Genomic DNA, 20,463 nt, shown 5'->3' with positions numbered 1-20,463 from the left:
GTAAAGTGTACAGAGGGAAAAGGTAGCAGGTGCACTATCTCACACTAGCTCAACCTGTAGTAACCAGAGGCACTTGGCATATTCCTGGCCAGGGCTATGAGCTTACCCAACGCATCAAGGTAGCCTCTCATTGGGTAAGTCCCTAACACTAACTATAGGGGTTCAGGTCCGGGGGGCAGGACACCTCAGAGCCACCCAGCCTTATCTAGTCCTCGTTTCTTATTCTAACGTCCAGAAAATGGACATTTAATCCATACATATTAAGGATACCTCCCATTAATAATTATTCCGCACTCGCTACATATAATTAGCTCATACGTGCTAAACGAGTATACAAGATAAACAGTCCCGGCACTCCATCTCCGAAAATCAATGTGCTGCGGTGCCCTCCTTGAGAGACAAAGCAAGTCCTCTATGTAGTAGGTTGAAACAGGCGGCACTCAGGCAGACTCATAAGAGATGAAGAAAAGCGGTCCGTTTATTATACCGACATGTTTCGGGGAATACCCCGTCCTCAGGGCCTAACCAGAGTATATATATATATATATATATATATAAATACCATACTCGTTTAGAATAAGACACAAGGACTAGAAAAAGGTCCAGCTGGAGAGTATGCCACTGCATCTGCAGCAAGTCTTTGCACTGTAGATAGGGGGGGGGGGGGGGAATCCTTTTACTGCAGCGTTCTATGTCCTGCTGCCAGTCCGCCTGCCCCCTCCAGCATCAACAATCCCCACTCCCTAGCCGCGTCGCAGGTGGAACAAAAGCTGCTGCGGCCACCGGCATAGATGTGTATGAAAGCGGCGCAGCGGTAGGCTTTCGTGGCCCTCCCTGCGCTGCATACTGTCTGAGCCCCGAAGCCTCCTCTGCGCGTGATATCACAGAAGTGCCTCCTCTCCACAGCCGCGCCCAGATCCCCAGAGGCCCTGACTCCACAACACAGCACCTGGGCTGCCGGCCTGGAAGCCCCGAGATGGCTAATGTAACGGATAGAGAGGGTGATATCGCGGAGGGTAATGTCTGGTCGCTGAATCAATGTAAAAGGTGACAGTGCTGTGCAGTGCAGTGGGTGTGCAGTGTCACTGACACTGCACAGCACTCTCACCTTTTACATTGATTCAGCGAGTCAGTCAGTTCTGCCAGCCAGTCACTATTGTTATCGCCGGTGTCCCAACGCGCCGCATTACAGGGAAGTAGACACTAAATAAACTACAGCTCCCAGCAGCCCTTAGCGTTGAAACATTCCGGCTCCAAGGCCTGCTGGGAGCTGTAGTTTATTGAGTGCATCTTCTTCCCTGTAATGCGGCGCGTTGGGACACCGGCGCTAACAATAGTGACTGGCTGCTGTGCGAGTGTCCGGGAGAGCCACTGCCAAAGGGAGGACAGCAGCGTAGCTGCTTCCAGGAGGAGAAGCAGGAGAAGCATTACCCGCCCCTCCCCCACTTGCAGTACCTCCAGGCCCCATCCGCGGCACCCCCACACCCCCCTCCACCACCCGCAGTGGCTCCGGACCCCTTCCCCACCTGCAGCAAAAACGCATGTGTAGCCGAGCGGTACAAACAGACTTTGTGCACTCTCTGCGCAGCCCAGGACTTACTCAGCCGCTGCGATCACATCAGCCTGTCCGGGACCGGAACTGACGTCAGACACCCTCCCTGCAAACGCTTGGACGCGCCTGCGTTTTTCCAAACACTCCCTGGAAACAGTCAGTTGCCACCCACAAACGCCCTCTTCCTATCAATCTCCTTGCGATCACCCGTGCAAACGGATCCTTCGCACAAACCCAACGCTGAGCGGTGATCCACGTTGTACCCGTGCGACGCACCTGCGCATTGCGGTGCATATGCATGCGCAGTTTAGACCTGATTGCCCGCTGTATGAAAACGCAGCCTAGCGATCAGGTCTGAATTAGCCCCAAAGTAAGAAAGAGCAAGTAACTGCACCTGAACAAGCCATGTTGTAATGCAAGGGGTGCAGATACATACATGTGTTTGCATGCCGGATAAATACTGGCTGCTTCTGCATGTAGCCCACACATGCTGGACACTTTTATGTTTGCACTGCTAACAGTTTGGACACGCCCCTCCCAAATCTAAATCTCCCTGCACATGTTACATCTGCCCCACCTGCAGTGCAGCATGGTGTTACCCAGGTGCACATGTTACACGGCATGGTGTTACCAAGATGCACTGTTACTGGCTCTTTCTTATTTTATACCCAACTCAGAATCAGGTCCATACTGCGGTGTATCCTCAAACAGCACGGGCGATGGACTACTGAGCAGTGGAAGGTGATCTCGGTAGATAAATGATCCTTGTACTTGACAAACAGTGAACAAGAGTTGAGCAGCTCTAGGGACACATTCGATTGTGCGTTCGTTTTTCTTGCAGCCGCAGGGTCTTTCCTATTCAATTAAAGGAGAGAAAATGAGAAAATGCAGGGATTTCTATAGAGCTAGTCTGATTTTGGCCTAAAAATGGTTATTTGCAGGAAAAATTAGCGGTGCTTGCTCTGGCATCTCTGCGGCACACCCCCTAATGACTAATTAAGCTATTGGAAGTGTCCAGTCAGCTTAATTAGTTCTTAATTACTCACCTACCGAAGCAATGTCTTCTTCCTCCGGATTCCGACAGACTGGTCTTCTGCAGCAGAGGTGTGTGTAAGTACAGTGTGTTGTGTGTGTGTGTGTGTGTGTGTGTGTGTGTGTGTGTGTGTGTGTGTGTGTGTGAGACCTCCCCGTGTGGCCGGCGGCAGCAGCATGGATAACTACATCTTCCAGCAGCTCCCTCGTCTTCCAGTAGCCACCTCCCAGCGGAAGTGGAAATTGGAAATATGGAGGGGAGATGACCAGGAGCTGCGGAGCTGCAGCGACCGCCGGACCGGTAAGTGTGTGTTTTTGTTTTTTCTTGTACCGATGGGTTTTCTAAGCAGAAATATTGATAAAATTAGATACCAGCGGTAATCCAAAATTGGGCGCGAGATCCGCTAGTTTTTTGTGAGACAAACCTCGCACCCAGTTGGATACCCCACTAAAGTGCTTGTTTCCAACACTGTAGTGTTTTGGAGCACAATGTCCTGCATCGTTTGGGTGCAGTCATTCCTCTCTGTTATATGGAGGTTTGCTTTGCTGAAATGAGGTTGGCACTTTTGGCATTATAGGGTGGGGACAGCAGCCCTGCTTGTACAGTGGGGAAAGTTCTGTAGCAGAGCTGTACAAACAGATCTTGGCCCTCATTCCGAGTTGTTCGCTCGCTAGCTGCTTTTAGCAGCATTGCACACGCTAGGCCGCCGCCCTCTGGGAGTGTATCTAAGCATAGCAGAATAGCGAATGAAAGATTAGCAGAACTGCTAATAAATAATTCTTAGCAGTTTCTGAGTAGCTCCAGACTTACTCCTACACTGCGATCAGCTCAGTCCGTTTAGTTCCTGGTTTGACGTCACAAACACGCCCTGCGTTCGGCCAGCCACTCCCCCGTTTCTCCAGATACTCCCGCGTTTTTCCCTGACACGCCTGCGTTTTTTAGCACACTCCCGGAAAACGCTCAGTTACCACCCAGAAAACACCCACTTCCTGTCAATCATTCACCGATCAGCAGAGCGCCTGTAAAGCGCCGCAGGATCCACAGCAAAACTGCTAAGTTTTTAGTTAAATAACTAAGCGCATGCGCCCTGCGTGCCTTGCGCATGCGCAATTAGCAACAAATTGCAGCATAGCGAAAATCGGCAACGAGCGAACAACTCGGAATGACCCCCCTTGTGCAGTCTCTGCGCAGCCCAGGACTTACTCAGCCGCTGCGATCACATCAGCCTGTCCAGGATCGGAATTGACGTCAGGAACCCGCCCTGCAAATGCTTGGACGCGCCTGCGTTTCCTCAACCACTCCCAGAAAACGGTCAGTTGCCACCCACAAACGCCCTCTTCCTGTCAATCTCCTTGCGAATACCCGTGCAAAACGGATTCTTCGCACAAACCCATCGCTGAGCGGCGATCCGCTTTGTATCGGTGCGACGCGCCGGCGCATTGCGGTGTATGCGCAGTTTAGACCTGATCGCTCGCTGTACGAAAACGCACCCTAGCGATCAGATCTGCATTAACCCCATAGTGCCACCACTGCAGCAGCTGCTATAGAGTCTATCTATGTGACATGTGTACACAATGTAATGATATCTGTTATGTGTTTTCCAGAGACTGGTGAATATCTCCACTGATGTCAGCAACCTGCACATCATCCCCCCGCAGAGCAAGCACTTCACAATAAGCTACAGGAAGGCCGTGAGTGTCACTTCCCCATTTGTGTCTGTAGTGATTGGTCCCCTCCTTCAGTGGCGTGTCCACACCGCACTACATGCACCAGAGTAGACCCTAAAGTGTGGCGATTTTTACACTTCACCCAACTGAGGGGTCTATTCAATTAGCGTCGGATCCATTCCGACATGTATTTGCCGGAATGGATCCGCCAACCCCTATTCAAATCTCATCTCAATTCGACATTTCAAGTCGAATTGAGATGAGGGACCCAGAGGAGGAGATGGGGGGGAGCCGCAGGTAGACCAGCAAGGACAGCCGCCGGCAGACGGAGGAGATCAGCGCTACAATAGCACACAGCCGCCCGACCTCACGGCAGTGTCCACCCGGCTCCAGCAAGCGTGACCTCACTTGCTGGAGCCGGGTGGACGCTGCTGTGAGCGGCGCGGCTGTGTGTCATCCTGCTGCAGCGCTGTGCCCTGTATGCCCGCGGCTGTCCCCCGTCTCCCTGCGGCTCTCACCACTCTCCTCCTCTGGGTCCCACATCTCAGTCCGACATTTTTTTATGTCGGACTGAGATGGTCGAAAAGGGGGCCAAAACTTGTCGGTTTTGGCCCCATTTTCGACACAAGCACGTGCTTTTCGACAGACGGCAGCTTTCGACTTCAATTGAATATACCCCTGAATGAGAAAGCGTTCCCTGGCAGTATCATGTATACATAGAGAGGGTTCACTTCATGGGGTTATTTTATAGATTGAAATAACAAAAATAATGTAAAGTAGAATGAAGTCTGACAAGACCCTCTATTCATAACTCATCAGTAAAGTGGGATTATTCGGTGCCCTTAATTCCATAGCGCTGGACCGTCATCATACAAATACAATTACACTACATGAATACGAACGAGTGTATGTCATGCCAGAGTAATGACGGGAATCACTAATACAGGCACAAGTTCTGTACGTACAGCCCAGCAATCATCATTTACTGATAGAATCATACAGAAATATCCAGCAGGCCACATCAGGATGGGAACAGTAATCAGAGTATAATAGAACAAATCACATAACCTCCAGAAAGAATGACACTGACAGACGGGGACAACACATGGGAATATGGCGCTCACATAGGCCGTACGCAGACGGAGGAGCTGCTTCTGCCATATGGCTGCTGGCGATGGTGCAACCATTGGTACGTCTAAATACGACCAGGTGGTATCCCATACGTCCAGCACGCCCTGCTTCTTCCCCGTCTGCTATGGAGGAAATGAGGGTGGAGGCTCTGCCACAGGGATCTATTACCGCTGGGGGGCGGGGCTTGATAATGCTGGGGATCCTTTTCCACTGGGGAGGGTTATTTTTGATTGGGTATTTTTTTTTTTAAGTCATTTCACAATGGGGACCTATGGACAAAGGGGATTGAGGGAGGGAATGCAAAACACCCCCTAGGTCTGCGGTTCAGTATGGTATACTGCTTGTTGGGATGCTGGAGGTCACATGACCAACACCGGCATCCCGACATGAAGATTTCGATTTTATTCTAACCTTAACCTTAACTCTTCATGGGTGGCGGCTAGGGCTAACTTCCCCCTAGTGCCTAAACCCCCCCCCCCAGTGCCTAATCCTAATCCTCCCCCCACACATGGGCCCTAACACGGGTATGGGTGACCGGCAGCTGGGATCCCGACCGCCAAATTGCCGGCAGGGGGGAGAGCGCAACGAAGCCCCTTGCAGGCACGCTGCGCTAGCCACGAGTGGGAATAGCCCTCGGCCCCCTGCCGGCATTCTGGTGGACAGGAACCTGGCGTCGGTATGCTGACCACTGGGATTCTGAATTTAACCGAAACGTTCTTTTTCTTTTTTTAAATGATTTCTCATTTTCTATTGTGTATCGGGTGGTTAATAATAAATTCAGGCTGGGTTAAGGGGCTAATCAGCAGAATTTGCTATCCTTTTGGTTGCATGCTGGGGGTTGCCCATCGCTGAGCAAGACCACCCAGCATACTGACCGGCGCCTCCCCCCTGTAACAAGCAGAAATTACCATCGCTTCACAATTTCTGCTTCTCAGCAGAAACTAAAGATGACTCCTGCTGGCGCAGCTTAGCTGCGGCCGCAGGAGTCCCGGCGACATCTTACCTGTCACGGCGGCTGCGTGTGATGTCATGCAACCGCCGTGGCTATGCCTCCGTTCGTGCAGCACCGCCCACCGTTCGGGTCGCCCCGCCCCCGTAATGCTTCGTCTCCTACCTGGTCGCGATTTGCGATCCAACCTGAATTAGCCCCTAAATTCCTTTATAATAATGTAGAAGTTAGAATAGCCGTGCGTGTGACTTTCCCGGATACTGTTTACAGATCAAATGTCAAAGAAAATAAATCGTCTCCGTTAGAAACAAAGTCCCAATATGACGACTGTGATCCAAAAATACATAGTAACCCTTCTGTATGGCAGAATCCAATAGACTTTTATGTGTTTGTCTCATGTATGTTTGGGTAATTGCATTTACATCCTGTCATGTTATATCATACAGAACAGACTGGTTCCAGGCCTGGCCTTTACAATCCATGTTCGATTCATTCCTGATGAGTGGAGGTATTACTACGATTGTATTCGTGTTCACTGCAAGGTAAGGCTATATGGAGGGAGGGTGACTGTATGGGAGATGCATGGGGTATATATGGGTTATATATAGGGGAAGTGTGGCGAATGTATTGGAGGTGTGCAGGTGTATTGGCTACATATGGGGGATTTGTGGAGGATGTATTGAGGGTGTGCAGGTGTATGGGGGATATATGGGCTGTGTGTGGAGGATGTATTGGGGGTGTGCAGGTGTATGGGGGATATATGGGCTGTGTGTGGAGGATGTATTGAGGGTGTGCAGGTGTATGGGGGATATATGGGCTGTGTGTGGAGGATGTATTGGGGGTGTGCAGGTGTATGGGGGATATATGGGCTGTGTGTGGAGGATGTATTGGGGGTGTGCAGGTGTATGGGGGATATATGGGTTGTGTGTGGAGGATGTATTGGGGGTGTGCAGGTGTATGGGGGATATATGGGGGATGTGTGGAGGACGTATTGGGGGTGTGCAGGTGCATGGGGGATATATGGGGGATGTGTGGAGGATGTATTGGGGGTGTGCAGGTGTATGGGGGATATATGGGTTGTGTGTGGAGGATGTATTGGGGGTGTGCAGGTGTATGGGGGATATATGGGGGATGTGTGGAGGACGTATTGGGGGTGTGCAGGTGTATGGGGGATATATGGGCTATGTGTGGAGGACATATTGGGGGGTGTGCAGGTGTATGGGGGATATATGGACTGTGTGTGGAGGATGTATTGGGGGTGTGCAGGTGTATGGGGGATATATGGACTGTGTGTGGAGGATGTATTGGGGGTGTGCAGGTGTATGGGGGATATATGGGCTGTGTGTGGAGGACGTATTGGGGGTGTGCAGGTGTATGGGGGATATATGGGGGATGTGTGGAGGACGTATTGGGGGTGTGCAGGTGTATGGGGGATATATGGGGGATGTGTGGAGGACGTATTGGGGGTATGCAGGTGTATGGGGGATATATGGGCTGTGTGTGGAGGATGTATTGGGGGTGTGCAGGTGTATGGGGGGATATATGGGTTGTGTGTGGAGGACATATTAGGGGTGTGCAGGTGTGTGGGGGATATATGGGGGATGTGTGGAGGATGTATTGGGGGTGTGCAGGTGTATGGGGGATATATGGGCTGTGTGTGGAGGACGTATTGGGGGTGTGCAGGTGTATGGGGGATATATGGGCTGTGTGTGGAGGACATATTGGGGGTGTGCAGGTGTATGGGGGATATATGGGTTGTGTGTGGATGATGTATTGGGGGTGTGCAGGTGTATGGGGGATATATGGGCTGTGTGTGGAGGACGTATTGGGGGTGTGCAGGTGTATGGGGGATATATGGGCTATGTGTGGAGGATGTATTGGGGGTGTGCAGGTGTATGGGGGATATATGGGCTGTGTGTGGAGGACGTATTGGGGGTGTGCAGGTGTATGGGGGATATATGGGCTATGTGTGGAGGACGTATTGGGGGTGTGCAGGTGTATGGGGGATATATGGGGGATGTGTGGAGGACGTATTGGGGGTATGCAGGTGTATGGGGGATATATGGGCTGTGTGTGGAGGATGTATTGGGGGTGTGCAGGTGTATGGGGGGATATATGGGTTGTGTGTGGAGGACATATTAGGGGTGTGCAGGTGTGTGGGGGATATATGGGGGATGTGTGGAGGATGTATTGGGGGTGTGCAGGTGTATGGGGGATATATGGGCTGTGTGTGGAGGACGTATTGGGGGTGTGCAGGTGTATGGGGGATATATGGGCTGTGTGTGGAGGACATATTGGGGGTGTGCAGGTGTATGGGGGATATATGGGTTGTGTGTGGATGATGTATTGGGGGTGTGCAGGTGTATGGGGGATATATGGGCTGTGTGTGGAGGACGTATTGGGGGTGTGCAGGTGTATGGGGGATATATGGGCTATGTGTGGAGGATGTATTGGGGGTGTGCAGGTGTATGGGGGATATATGGGCTGTGTGTGGAGGACATATTGGGGGTGTGCAGGTGTATGGGGGATATATGGGCTATGTGTGGAGGATGTATTGGGGGGGTGCAGGTGTATGGGGGATATATGGGGGATGTGTGGAGGACATATTAGGGGTGTGCAGGTGTATGGGGGATATATGGGCTGTGTGTGGAGGATGTATTGGGGGTGTGCAGGTGTATGGGGGGATATATGGGTTGTGTGTGGAGGACATATTAGGGGTGTGCAGGTGTGTGGGGGATATATGGGGGATGTGTGGAGGATGTATTGGGGGTGTGCAGGTGTATGGGGGATATATGGGCTGTGTGTGGAGGACGTATTGGGGGTGTGCAGGTGTATGGGGGATATATGGGCTGTGTGTGGAGGACATATTGGGGGTGTGCAGGTGTATGGGGGATATATGGGTTGTGTGTGGATGATGTATTGGGGGTGTGCAGGTGTATGGGGGATATATGGGCTGTGTGTGGAGGACGTATTGGGGGTGTGCAGGTGTATGGGGGATATATGGGCTATGTGTGGAGGATGTATTGGGGGTGTGCAGGTGTATGGGGGATATATGGGCTGTGTGTGGAGGACGTATTGGGGGTGTGCAGGTGTATGGGGGATATATGGGCTATGTGTGGAGGACGTATTGGGGGTGTGCAGGTGTATGGGGGATATATGGGGGATGTGTGGAGGACGTATTGGGGGTATGCAGGTGTATGGGGGATATATGGGCTGTGTGTGGAGGATGTATTGGGGGTGTGCAGGTGTATGGGGGGATATATGGGTTGTGTGTGGAGGACATATTAGGGGTGTGCAGGTGTGTGGGGGATATATGGGGGATGTGTGGAGGATGTATTGGGGGTGTGCAGGTGTATGGGGGATATATGGGCTGTGTGTGGAGGACGTATTGGGGGTGTGCAGGTGTATGGGGGATATATGGGCTGTGTGTGGAGGACATATTGGGGGTGTGCAGGTGTATGGGGGATATATGGGTTGTGTGTGGATGATGTATTGGGGGTGTGCAGGTGTATGGGGGATATATGGGCTGTGTGTGGAGGACGTATTGGGGGTGTGCAGGTGTATGGGGGATATATGGGCTATGTGTGGAGGATGTATTGGGGGTGTGCAGGTGTATGGGGGATATATGGGCTGTGTGTGGAGGACATATTGGGGGTGTGCAGGTGTATGGGGGATATATGGGCTATGTGTGGAGGATGTATTGGGGGGGTGCAGGTGTATGGGGGATATATGGGGGATGTGTGGAGGACATATTAGGGGTGTGCAGGTGTATGGGGGATATATGGGCTATGTGTGGAGGACGTATTGGGGGTGTGCAGGTGTATGGGGGATATATGGGCTATGTGTGGAGGACATATTGGGGGTGTGCAGGTGTATGGGGGATATATGGGCTGTGTGTGGAGGACGTATTGGGGGTGTGCAGGTGTATGGGGGGATATATGGGTTGTATGTGGAGGACATATTGGGGGTGTGCAGGTGTGTGGGGGATATATGGGGGATGTGTGGAGGAAGTATTGGGAGTATGCAGGTGTATGGGGAATATATGGGCTGTGTGTGGAGGACATATTGGGGGTGTGCAGGTGTATGGGGGATATATGGGGGATGTGTGGAGGACATATTGGGGGTGTGCAGGTGTATGGGGGATATATGGGGGATGTGTGGAGGACATATTGGGGGTGTGCAGGTGTATGGGGGATATATGGGTTGTGTGTGGATGATGTATTGGGGGTGTGCAGGTGTATGGGGGATATATGGGCTGTGTGTGGAGGACGTATTGGGGGTGTGCAGGTGTATGGGGGATATATGGGCTATGTGTGGAGGATGTATTGGGGGTGTGCAGGTGTATGGGGGATATATGGGCTGTGTGTGGAGGACATATTGGGGGTGTGCAGGTGTATGGGGGATATATGGGCTATGTGTGGAGGATGTATTGGGGGGGTGCAGGTGTATGGGGGATATATGGGGGATGTGTGGAGGACATATTAGGGGTGTGCAGGTGTGTGGGGGATATATGGGGGATGTGTGGAGGACATATTAGGGGTGTGCAGGTGTATGGGGGATATATGGGCTGTGTGTGGAGGACATATTAGGGGTGTGCAGGTGTATGGGGGATATATGGGCTATGTGTGGAGGATGTATTGGGGGGGTGCAGGTGTATGGGGGATATATGGGGGATGTGTGGAGGACATATTGGGGGTGTGCAGGTGTATGGGGGATATATGGGCTATGTGTGGAGGACGTATTGGGGGTGTGCAGGTGTATGGGGGATATATGGGCTATGTGTGGAGGACATATTGGGGGTGTGCAGGTGTATGGGGGATATATGGGCTGTGTGTGGAGGACGTATTGGGGGTGTGCAGGTGTATGGGGGGATATATGGGTTGTGTGTGGAGGACATATTGGGGGTGTGCAGGTGTGTGGGGGATATATGGGGGATGTGTGGAGGAAGTATTGGGAGTATGCAGGTGTATGGGGAATATATGGGCTGTGTGTGGAGGACATATTGGGGGTGTGCAGGTGTATGGGGGATATATGGGGGATGTGTGGAGGACATATTGGGGGTGTGCAGGTGTGTGGGGGATATATGGGCGATGTGTGGAGGACGTATTGGGGGTGTGCAGGTGTGTGGGGGATATATGGGGGATGTGTGGAGGATGTATTGGGGGTGTGCAGGTGTATGGGGGATATATGGGCTATGTGTGGAGGATGTATTGGGGGGGTGCAGGTGTATGGGGGATATATGGGCTATGTGTGGAGGATGTATTGGGGGTGTGCAGGTGTATGGGGGATATATGGGCTATGTGTGGAGGATGTATTGGGGGGGTGCAGGTGTATGGGGGATGTGTGGAGGACGTGTTGGGGGTGTGCAGGTGTGTGGGGGATATATGGGGGATGTGTGGAGGACGTATTGGGGGTGTGCAGGTGTATGGGGATATATTGCAGATGTGTTGGGTATATATGGGCGATGTGTGGAGGACGTGTTGGGCGTGTGCAGTTGTATAGGAGATGCGCTGCAGATCCCTTATGGTGCCATATAAAGGATAATAAGAAAGATAATAGTGTGGTAAGTGCGTGGGGAATGTGAGGCGGACGTGTCGTAGGTGTGCCACTTCCATCTCTCTATATCCTGTCTCACCCCAGTGTTCCTGTTCCCAGGGTGACGAGACTCTGCTGGTTCCCCTGCACGCCTATCCAGCCATAAACCTGACGGACTTTCCATCTCACGTGAACTTATCTGATGTTGCACTCGGGCAGAGGTGAGTTCCAGACTCTGTCACAGGATCAAATTGAATGACAAATATTGATTTTGTGTTTAGTGTTTTCCTGTTTACACAGTACGGAGATGGGAGGTTGCACTGCAGTATGTGCTGCAGGGAGCCGCTATGTACACGTGCGCAGCGGGTAATTGCAGGATGTGCGCTTCGGAGGAAATTCAAGCCTAAAAGCCTCAGACAATAGACCGTTATGGAGGGTCAGTAAACAGATCCTCTCAGGAGGAGATTGGGTTACTTGTGATTACACAAACTTTCTCCTTCTAGAACAGAAATGAGATTTCAGCCCTAAATAATGTGAAATACTGACTGCAATGAGATGACATCGGAGCCTGATAAATCTGCTGTCTGTTTAATAGACTCCTGAGGCCGGGAAGTCAGGCGCAGATGTTGTCTTGTGATTACAGTAATGCTTTTAGGTGTTTAAGAATCCAGGTTGTGAAAGTTATGGGACAAGCGCTGTCTCACAGGCGGGATGAAGCCATTCGTTTTGTCTCTGGAAGGGCTGTTTATAGAGTCCTGAGCATGTTTGAAGCATTGGCCAGAGCCCATGTAGTGACAAGTGCTGGATTTAATGCCATGAAGTGTTTGATGTGTTTATATGTTGACGTAGATCGTCCTTCTAAGTGCACGGAGTTATATACGGATAACTGACCTAAAATACAATCTCTGTCATACTACCGTCTGCCATCTGCAGCCAATCACTGATGGTGTGTGTCATGTAACACCAAATCCTGGTTCTGCTTTCATCCGGCTCAGATTAGGGTTTCTATAAAGTGGGCAATTCATACGTCTTATATCACAGCAGAACCTGGAGCAGTTCTTTCAGAGTGTTGCCAGTTACTGAGGCGCCGGATATTACAGTGACGGGGAGGCTCCAAAAGTGGAAAGTTGGAGACCTCAGGGGATTTTTAGTTTAGTTAAAATGAACATATTGGCAGGGAGCAAGCAGACGGCAACTGGAGATGGAGCAGAGGCCAGAGAGGACCAGTGCATTAGCTGGGAGATGACGTCCGCTGGGAGGGACTATAGGCGAAAGTAAGAGAGGAGTGTAGAGAGCCAGTGTCATCAGGGCTGTAGATGGGGATGGTGAGAATGAGAGTGGGCAGGTAAGTGGATGGGAGGGAAGATAAGCAGGCCGTTAAGTTATGAAGGTATTGGGAGAGTCAGCCTGGCGGGTCGATACGTGATAAGTGGATGGGATGTAGGATATGCAGGCCGCAAAGTTATGAAGATATTGGGCGACTCAGCCTGGCGGGTCGATAAATGATAACTGGATGAGAGGTAAGATAGGCAGGCCGCAATGTAATGAAGGTATTGGGAGACTCAGCCTGGTGGGTTGATAAATGATAAGTGGATGGGAGGTAAGATAGGCAGGCCGCAATGTAATGAAGGTATTGGGAGACTCAGCCTGGTGGGTTGATAAATGATAAGTGGATGGGAGGTAAGATAGGCAGGCCGCAATGTAATGAAGGTATTGGGAGACTCAGCCTGGTGGGTTGATAAATGATAAGTGGATGGGAGGTAAGATAGGCAGGCCGCAATGTAATAAAGGTATTGGAAGACTCAGCCTGGCGGGCCGATAAATGATAAGTGGATGGGAGGTAAGATAGGCAGGCCGCAATGTAATGAAGGTATTGGGAGACTCAGCCTGGTGGGTCGATACATGATAAGTGGATGGGATGTAAGATATGCAGGCCGCAAAGTTATGAAGATATTGGGAGACTCAGCCTGGTGGGTTGATAAATGATAAGTTGATGGGATGTATGATAGGCAGGCCGGGAGACTCAGCCTGGCGGATCGATAAATGATAACTGGATGAGAAGTAAGATAGGCAGGCCGCAATGTAATGAAGGTATTGGGAGACTCAGCCTGGTGGGTCGATACATGATAAGTGGATGGATGTAGGCTATGTAGACCAAACAGTTATGAAGGTATTGGGAGAGTCAGCCTGGTGGGTCGATACATGATAAGTGGATGGGATGTAAGATATGCAGGCCGCAAAGTTATGAAGGGATTGGAAGACTCATTCTGGAGGGTTGGTATATGATAAGTGGATGGGAGGTAAGATATGCAGGCCGCAATGTAATAAAGGTATTGGAAGACTCAGCCTGGCGGGCCGATAAATGATAAGTGGATGGGAGGTAAGATAGGCAGGCCGCAAAGGTAAGGTTACAGAGGTGAAAGGTGGTTTTTTTTTCACCTCTAACACTTTTTAATACATAGCTTTTTGATTATTTCTTAACACTCATTAACACCATAGTTTCTTTTATGTCCTAGAGGATGCTGGGGTCCACATTAGTACCATGGGTCCACCAGGAGCCATTGGCACTTTAAGAGTTTGAGAGTGTGGGCTGGCTCCTCCCTCTATGCCCCTCCTACCAGACTCAGTTTAGAAAATGTGCCCGGAGGAGCCGGTCACAGCTAGGGGAGCTCTACTGAGCTTTTCTAGAAAGGTTTAACTTTAGAGTTGTTGCCAGCAGCCTCCCTGCAGCGTGGGACTAAGGGGGAGAGCAGTGTCCGCCCTGCGGGGTCTGAGCCACTGTCTCCGCTGACTGGACACTGAGCTCCAGAGCGGTTTGATCATTCTCTGCCACAGGGAACCGCTCGCCCCAGCAGCATGCCGCCAACCCCTTACAGAGCTGAAGAAGTGGTGAGTGAGACACCGACCCCCCTAGCAAGCGGGGGGCCGGTGTGAAGATGGCGGCAGCAGGGAGGGAGCGCATGATTAACTGCGCTCCTGGGAAGGCTCAGAGGCACATGGTGCGGCGCTGTGAGGGGCGCCCTGGGCCAGCGCTTACCCCCACACTGGTCCAGAAGCCTGTCGGGGTCCTCGGATCTCAGCCAGTACAATTTCCTCAGGCCAGTATAATCCATGAAGAGTGAGAAGACAGCGCCATTAAGGGGGCGGAGCTTCCCCTCAGAGCGGACCCAGCAGCGTTTCATCACCATTTTCCTGCCTTCACAGCGCTGAGAAAGAGAACTGGTCCCTCCACAGCAACTCCAGCTATCTGTACACGGTACCAGGGGGTTGTAGAAGGGAGGAGGGAGGCTGTAATAAGACTGTGTGTACTATTAAGGTGCACAGTCAGCGCTGACAAGGGGTCTCCCTTTGATAGGAGCGCTGTGTGTGGGTTGGCTCCAATCTCTGTGTCTCTCTTGCCATTCTTGGGGGGGAAACTCTGTCTGCCCTCACCTGTGTGTGTGTGTGGAGTGTTTGGTGGTCTCCTTTAGCTATGTTCAGGGACACTGTGTCATATGCTGCAGAGGAATTATCCTCCCAGGAAGATCCCATTCCATGTAATCAGGATAGCACTGGTTTAGCACAGATTCCAGCAAGGGAACCTGAGTGATTTTCCTCTATCAAATCTTGGATTTCTCAGATTTCTGACAGGGTTGCAAGTAATAAAGCTGCAACCCAGGTATTGCAGAGCTCTATGGCAGTATGGCCAGCTTCTGGTACCTCAGGACGCCCCGCTATATACCCCCACAAACGTACGCTTGTGCATGTCACACAAGACGACACGGATATTGATTCTGACACCACAGACGGTGATGGGGATTTGTTGCGGGGGTCCGCATCTCTTGCAAAGGGGGTGCAATTGTTGATAGAGGCTATCCGGGATGTGTTGAATGTTAATGATACCACACCTGAGCAGGTTGAGGAGGCTTTTTTCACTTAAGATAAAAAAGCCTCGCTAACCTTCCCTGCTCCAAAAGAATTGAATGCTATATTTGAGAAAGCATGGGAAAACCCTAAGAAAAAATTCCAGGTCCCTAAAAGGGCCCAGGTGGCGTTTCCTTTCCTTGAGGAGGATAGGAGAAAATGGGAAAACCCGCCGATTGTTGACGCATCTGTGTCCAGACTCTCAAAGAAGGTGGTGTTGCCTGTTCTAGGATCTACCGCCTTAAAGGAGCCGGCTGATAGGAAAATTGATAACACGCTTAAATCAATGTACACTGCTTCAGGGGCCATATTACGTCCCACTATTGCTTCGGCGTGGATTGCAAAGGCAATAGCAAAGTGGTCGGCTACCTTACTTGAGGATTTGGATATGATGGATAGGGATGATGTTGCATTGTATTTACGCTACATACATGATTCAGCAGGTTTTATGGTAGAATCCATGAAAGACCTGGATTCCATGGCTGCGGGAATATCTTCCATGTCTGTTTCAGCTCGTCGGGGACTGTGGCTGCGCAAGTGGTCGGCCGATGTGGAATCCAGAAAAAGTGTGGAGTCCCTACCCTATACAGGTCAGGCTCTCTTTGGGGAAGCTCTAGACGCGTGGATATCCACGGCTACAGAGGGTAAGTCTCCGTTTCTTCACTTAGCAGCACCTGCTCCGAAGAAATCCTTCTCTTCATCAGCATCACAGTCCTTTCGGCCTAGCAAGCCTAGAAAGGCCAGACCGTCCAATACCTTCTTTAGGGGAGGTCGAGTTAAGTCCAAGAAACTTGCCGCTGCAGGTTCCCAGGAACAAAAGCCTGCTTCGGGTACGCCAAAGTCCTCCACATGACGGTGGACCGCACAGCCTGGAGGTGGGGCCGGTGGGAGCGAGACTCAGACACTTCAGTCACGTCTGGGTATCATCCGGCCTGCATCCCTGGGTGATAGAGATTGTATCCCAGGGATACAGGCTGGAATTTCAAAGTCTCCCTCCTCATCGTTTTTTCAAATCAGGCTTACCAACTCTGTTGGCAGACAGCACTGTACTACAAGAAGCTGTCCAGAAGTTGGTGGAGGCACAGGTTATTGTGCCAGTGCCACCTCACATGCAGAACAAAGGTTACTATTCGAACCTTTTCGTGATACCGAAACCAGATGGTTCGGTCAGGCCCATTCTGAACCTAAAATCATTGAATCCCTTTCTAAAGGAGTTCAAGTTCAAGATGGAGTCGCCCAGGGTGGTGATATCAGGTCAGGAAGAGGGGGAATTCCTGGTATCACTGGATATCAAGGATGCGTACCTCCACATTCCGATATGGCTGCTGCATCAAGCTTATCTCCGTTTCGCATTGCTGGACTGTCATTTCCAGTTCCAGGCCCTGCCAGTCGGCCTCTCCACAGCACCAAGGGTGTTTACCAAGGTGATGGCAGAAATGATGGTTCTCCTCCGCAAACAAGGGGTGAACATCATTCCATATCTGGACGATCTGCTGATAAAGGCATCGTCCAAGGAGAAGCTGATGCAGTCCATTGTTCTCACAACAAGCCTCCTCAGGAGTTATGGTTGGATTCTGAACCTTCCAAAGTTACACTTGGAACCAACCCAGAGGTTGTCCTTCCTGGGAATGATCCTGGACACAGAAGTGTAGAAGGTGTTTCTTCCGCAGGAAAAGGCATTGGTGATACAAACTATGGTCCGGGATGTCCTGAAGCCAGCCCGGGTGTCTGTTCATCAATGCATTCGCCTGTTGGGAAAGATGGTAGCCTCTTACGAGGCTCTCCCGTATGGGAGGTTCAACGCTCAGACCTTTCAACTGGATCTTCTGGACAAGTGGTCGGGATCTCATCTCCACATGCACCAGAGAATTCGTTTGTCGCCGAGGGCCAGGTTTTCGCTCCTCTGGTGGTTACAATTACCTCACCTTCTGGAGGGCCACAGGTTCGGGATTCAGGATTGGGTGCTTCTAACAACGTATGCGAGCTTCGGGGCTGGGGAGCAGTCACTCAAGGAGTAACCTTCCAAGGTTGGTGGTCAAGCCTGGAAGCAGGACTGCCCATCAACATCCTGGAACTAAGAGCCGTCTACAACGGTCTTCTTCAGGCGGCCCCTCTTCTAAGAAATCGGGCCATTCAAGTGCAGTCGGACAATGTAACGACAGTAGCAGAGTGGCAATGTCAGAGGTGACAAGAATACTCCTCTGTACAGAAAAGCACAGGTTGGCGCTGTCAGCCATCTTCATTCCGGGAGTAGACAACTGGGAAGCAGACTTCCTCAGCAGACACGATCTCCATCCAGAGGAGTGGGGTCTCCATCCGGAGGTGTTCAAGTAAATAACAGACCTTTGGGGATTACCCCAAATAGACATGATGGCCTCTCGTCTCAACAAGAAGCTTCAGCGTTATTGTTCCAGGTCGCGGGACCCACAGGCAGTGGCAGTGGACGCTCTGGTGTCTCCGTGGGTGTTCCGGCAGTGTACATGTTCCCACCACTCCCACTCATCCCCAGAGTCCTAAAGCTCGTAAGGAGAACAAGGGTTCAAGCAATTCTCATTGCCCCAGACTGGCCAAGAAGGGCTTGGTACGCGGACCTTCTGAATCTACTGCAAGAAGAGCCGAGGCCTCTTCCTCTTTGGGAGGACCTGCTGCAGCAGGGGCCGTTTGCCTATCAAGACTTACCATGGCTACGTTTGACGGCATGGAAGTTGAGCGCCTGATACTTGCTCGGAAGGGCATTCCGAAGAAGGTCATTCCTACCCTGATACAGGCTAGGAAAGGGGTAATCGTATTTGGAAGAAATATGTCTCTTGGTGTGAAACCAAGAATTTTCCTACGGTGGAGTTTCAACTAGGACGTTTTCTCCTCTTCCTACAAGCAGGTGTGGATATGGGCCTGAGGTTGGGTTCTGTGAAGGTCCAGATTTCGGCCCTATCCATTTTCTTCCAGAAACAATTGGCTGCCCTCCCTGAGGTTCACACTTTTTTGAAGGGAGTTCTGCACATCCAACCTCCCTTTGTACCGCCTACGGTGCCTTGGGACCTTAATGTGGTGTTGCAGTTCCTCCAGTCGGATTGGTTTGAGCCTCTACAGGAGGTTGAGGTCAAATTTCTTACATGGAAGGCAGTCACGGTGTTGGCCTTAGCTTCTGCTAGACGCGTGTCCGAATTGGGGGCTTTATCCTGTAAAGCCCTTACTTGATCTTCCACGAAGATAGAGCTGAGCTCCGGACACGTCAGCAGTTTCTTCCGAAGGTTGTGTCGGCAACCTATTATGGTGCCAGTGGCTACTGACTCCTCAATTACATCAAAGTCCTTGGATGTTGTAAGGGCTCTGAAGATATATGTTAAGAGAACTTCTCGTCACAGAAAGTCGGACTCTCTGTTTGTCCTATATGATCCCAAGAAATTTGGGTGTCCTGCTTCTAAGCAGACTATTTCTCGCTGGATTAGGTTCACTATCCAGCGCGCTTATTCTACGGCAGGACTGCCGTGTCCAAAATCTGTTAAGGCCCACTCTACTCGTAAGGTGGGGTCTTCCTGGGCAGCTGCCCGGGGTGTCTCGGCGTTACAACTTTGCAGAGCGGCAACTTGGTCTGGGTCGAACACGTTTGCTAAGTTCTACGAGTTCGATATTTTGGCCTCTGATGATCTGAAGTTCAGTCAATCAGTTCTGCAGGAGCCTCCGCGCTCTCCCTCCCGTTCTGGGAGCTTTGGTACATGACCATGGTACTAATGTGGACCCCAGCATCCTCTAGGACATAAGAGAAAATAGGATTTTGGTTACCTACCGGTAAATCCTTTTCTCGTAGTCCGTAGAGGATGCTGGGCGCCCGCCCAGTGCTTTGTTTTCCTGCAAATGTTATTTGGTTCAGTACAACTTCGTTTTAGTTGATTACTGCATTGTTACTTGGTAAGTAATGTTTCAGCAGTTGCTGAGTAGTTCAAGCTAGTTAGCTTGACGTGCCTTGTATGTGTGAGCTGGTATGACTCTCGCCACTATCTGTGTATAATCCTTCTCTCGAAGATGTCCGTCTCCTCGGGCACAGTTTCTATACTGAGTCTGGTAGGAGGGTCATAGAGGGAGAAGCCAGCCCACACTCTCAAACTCTTAAAGTGCCAATGGCTCCTGGTGGACCCGTCTATACCCCATGGTACTAATGTGGCCCCAGCATCCTCTACGGACTACGAGAAAAGGATTTACCGGTAGGTAGTCAAAATCCTATTTTTTTCACTGGTGTGCTGTCCTGGTGGTGACTGGCTCTTGCTGTCTTGTTGGAGTCCCGTGCTCAGGATTCAAACTTAGTGTTAGGGACCCACCAGAGGCAAGGTCACCTCAGTGCTGGTTGGTGGACTAATATTTTTTGGGCAAAAAGTATACCAAGAACCTGGAATTTAGACTGCAGAGTTTACTATAATTCTCACTAGCAGTTCTTGGTACGGTGGATTGTATTTTCTTTATTTGAAGAGGAGAAGGAGGAAACTACAGTAAATCCCTCTCTTTGGTTCTGCTGTCAGCTATTTGTCTACAGGACATTGTACAGCTTATGAGACTTACCATGGTGATTATTACTACAGTTAGAAACAAAGGGGTAGGTGTAAGAATGTGCGCTATGTGCATTTAGCACATACCGTACGTTATTTCCAGTTGTTACCGCTTCCCCTGAATGCATGACTGTTGGTTTGGCACTTGCTTA

The 20,463-nt window shown here is 50.9% G+C and overlaps 1 protein-coding gene across 2 annotated transcripts in view; it reads left to right on the top strand.

Annotated features, from left to right (window-relative positions):
• The window catches only part of CFAP221 (cilia and flagella associated protein 221), a 202,711-nt gene that overhangs the window by 34,703 nt on the left and 147,545 nt on the right, over positions 1-20,463 (top strand). The window contains exons 4-6 of one of the 2 annotated variants that reach the window (XM_063932818.1): positions 4,190-4,276; positions 6,779-6,874; positions 11,988-12,088. In XM_063932818.1, coding sequence (XP_063788888.1) covers positions 4,190-4,276; positions 6,779-6,874; positions 11,988-12,088 — 284 coding nt within the window. Of the gene's footprint in view, positions 1-4,189; positions 4,277-6,778; positions 6,875-11,972; positions 12,089-20,463 lie in introns of both variants that reach the window. The other variant, XM_063932817.1, reaches the window with a different exon arrangement.

The sequence above is a fragment of the Pseudophryne corroboree genome, chromosome 7 (assembly GCF_028390025.1).
Source record: "Pseudophryne corroboree isolate aPseCor3 chromosome 7, aPseCor3.hap2, whole genome shotgun sequence".
In the NCBI taxonomy this organism is placed as follows: domain Eukaryota; kingdom Metazoa; phylum Chordata; class Amphibia; order Anura; family Myobatrachidae; genus Pseudophryne; species Pseudophryne corroboree.
This window is presented reverse-complemented; position numbering and strand designations above follow the sequence as displayed.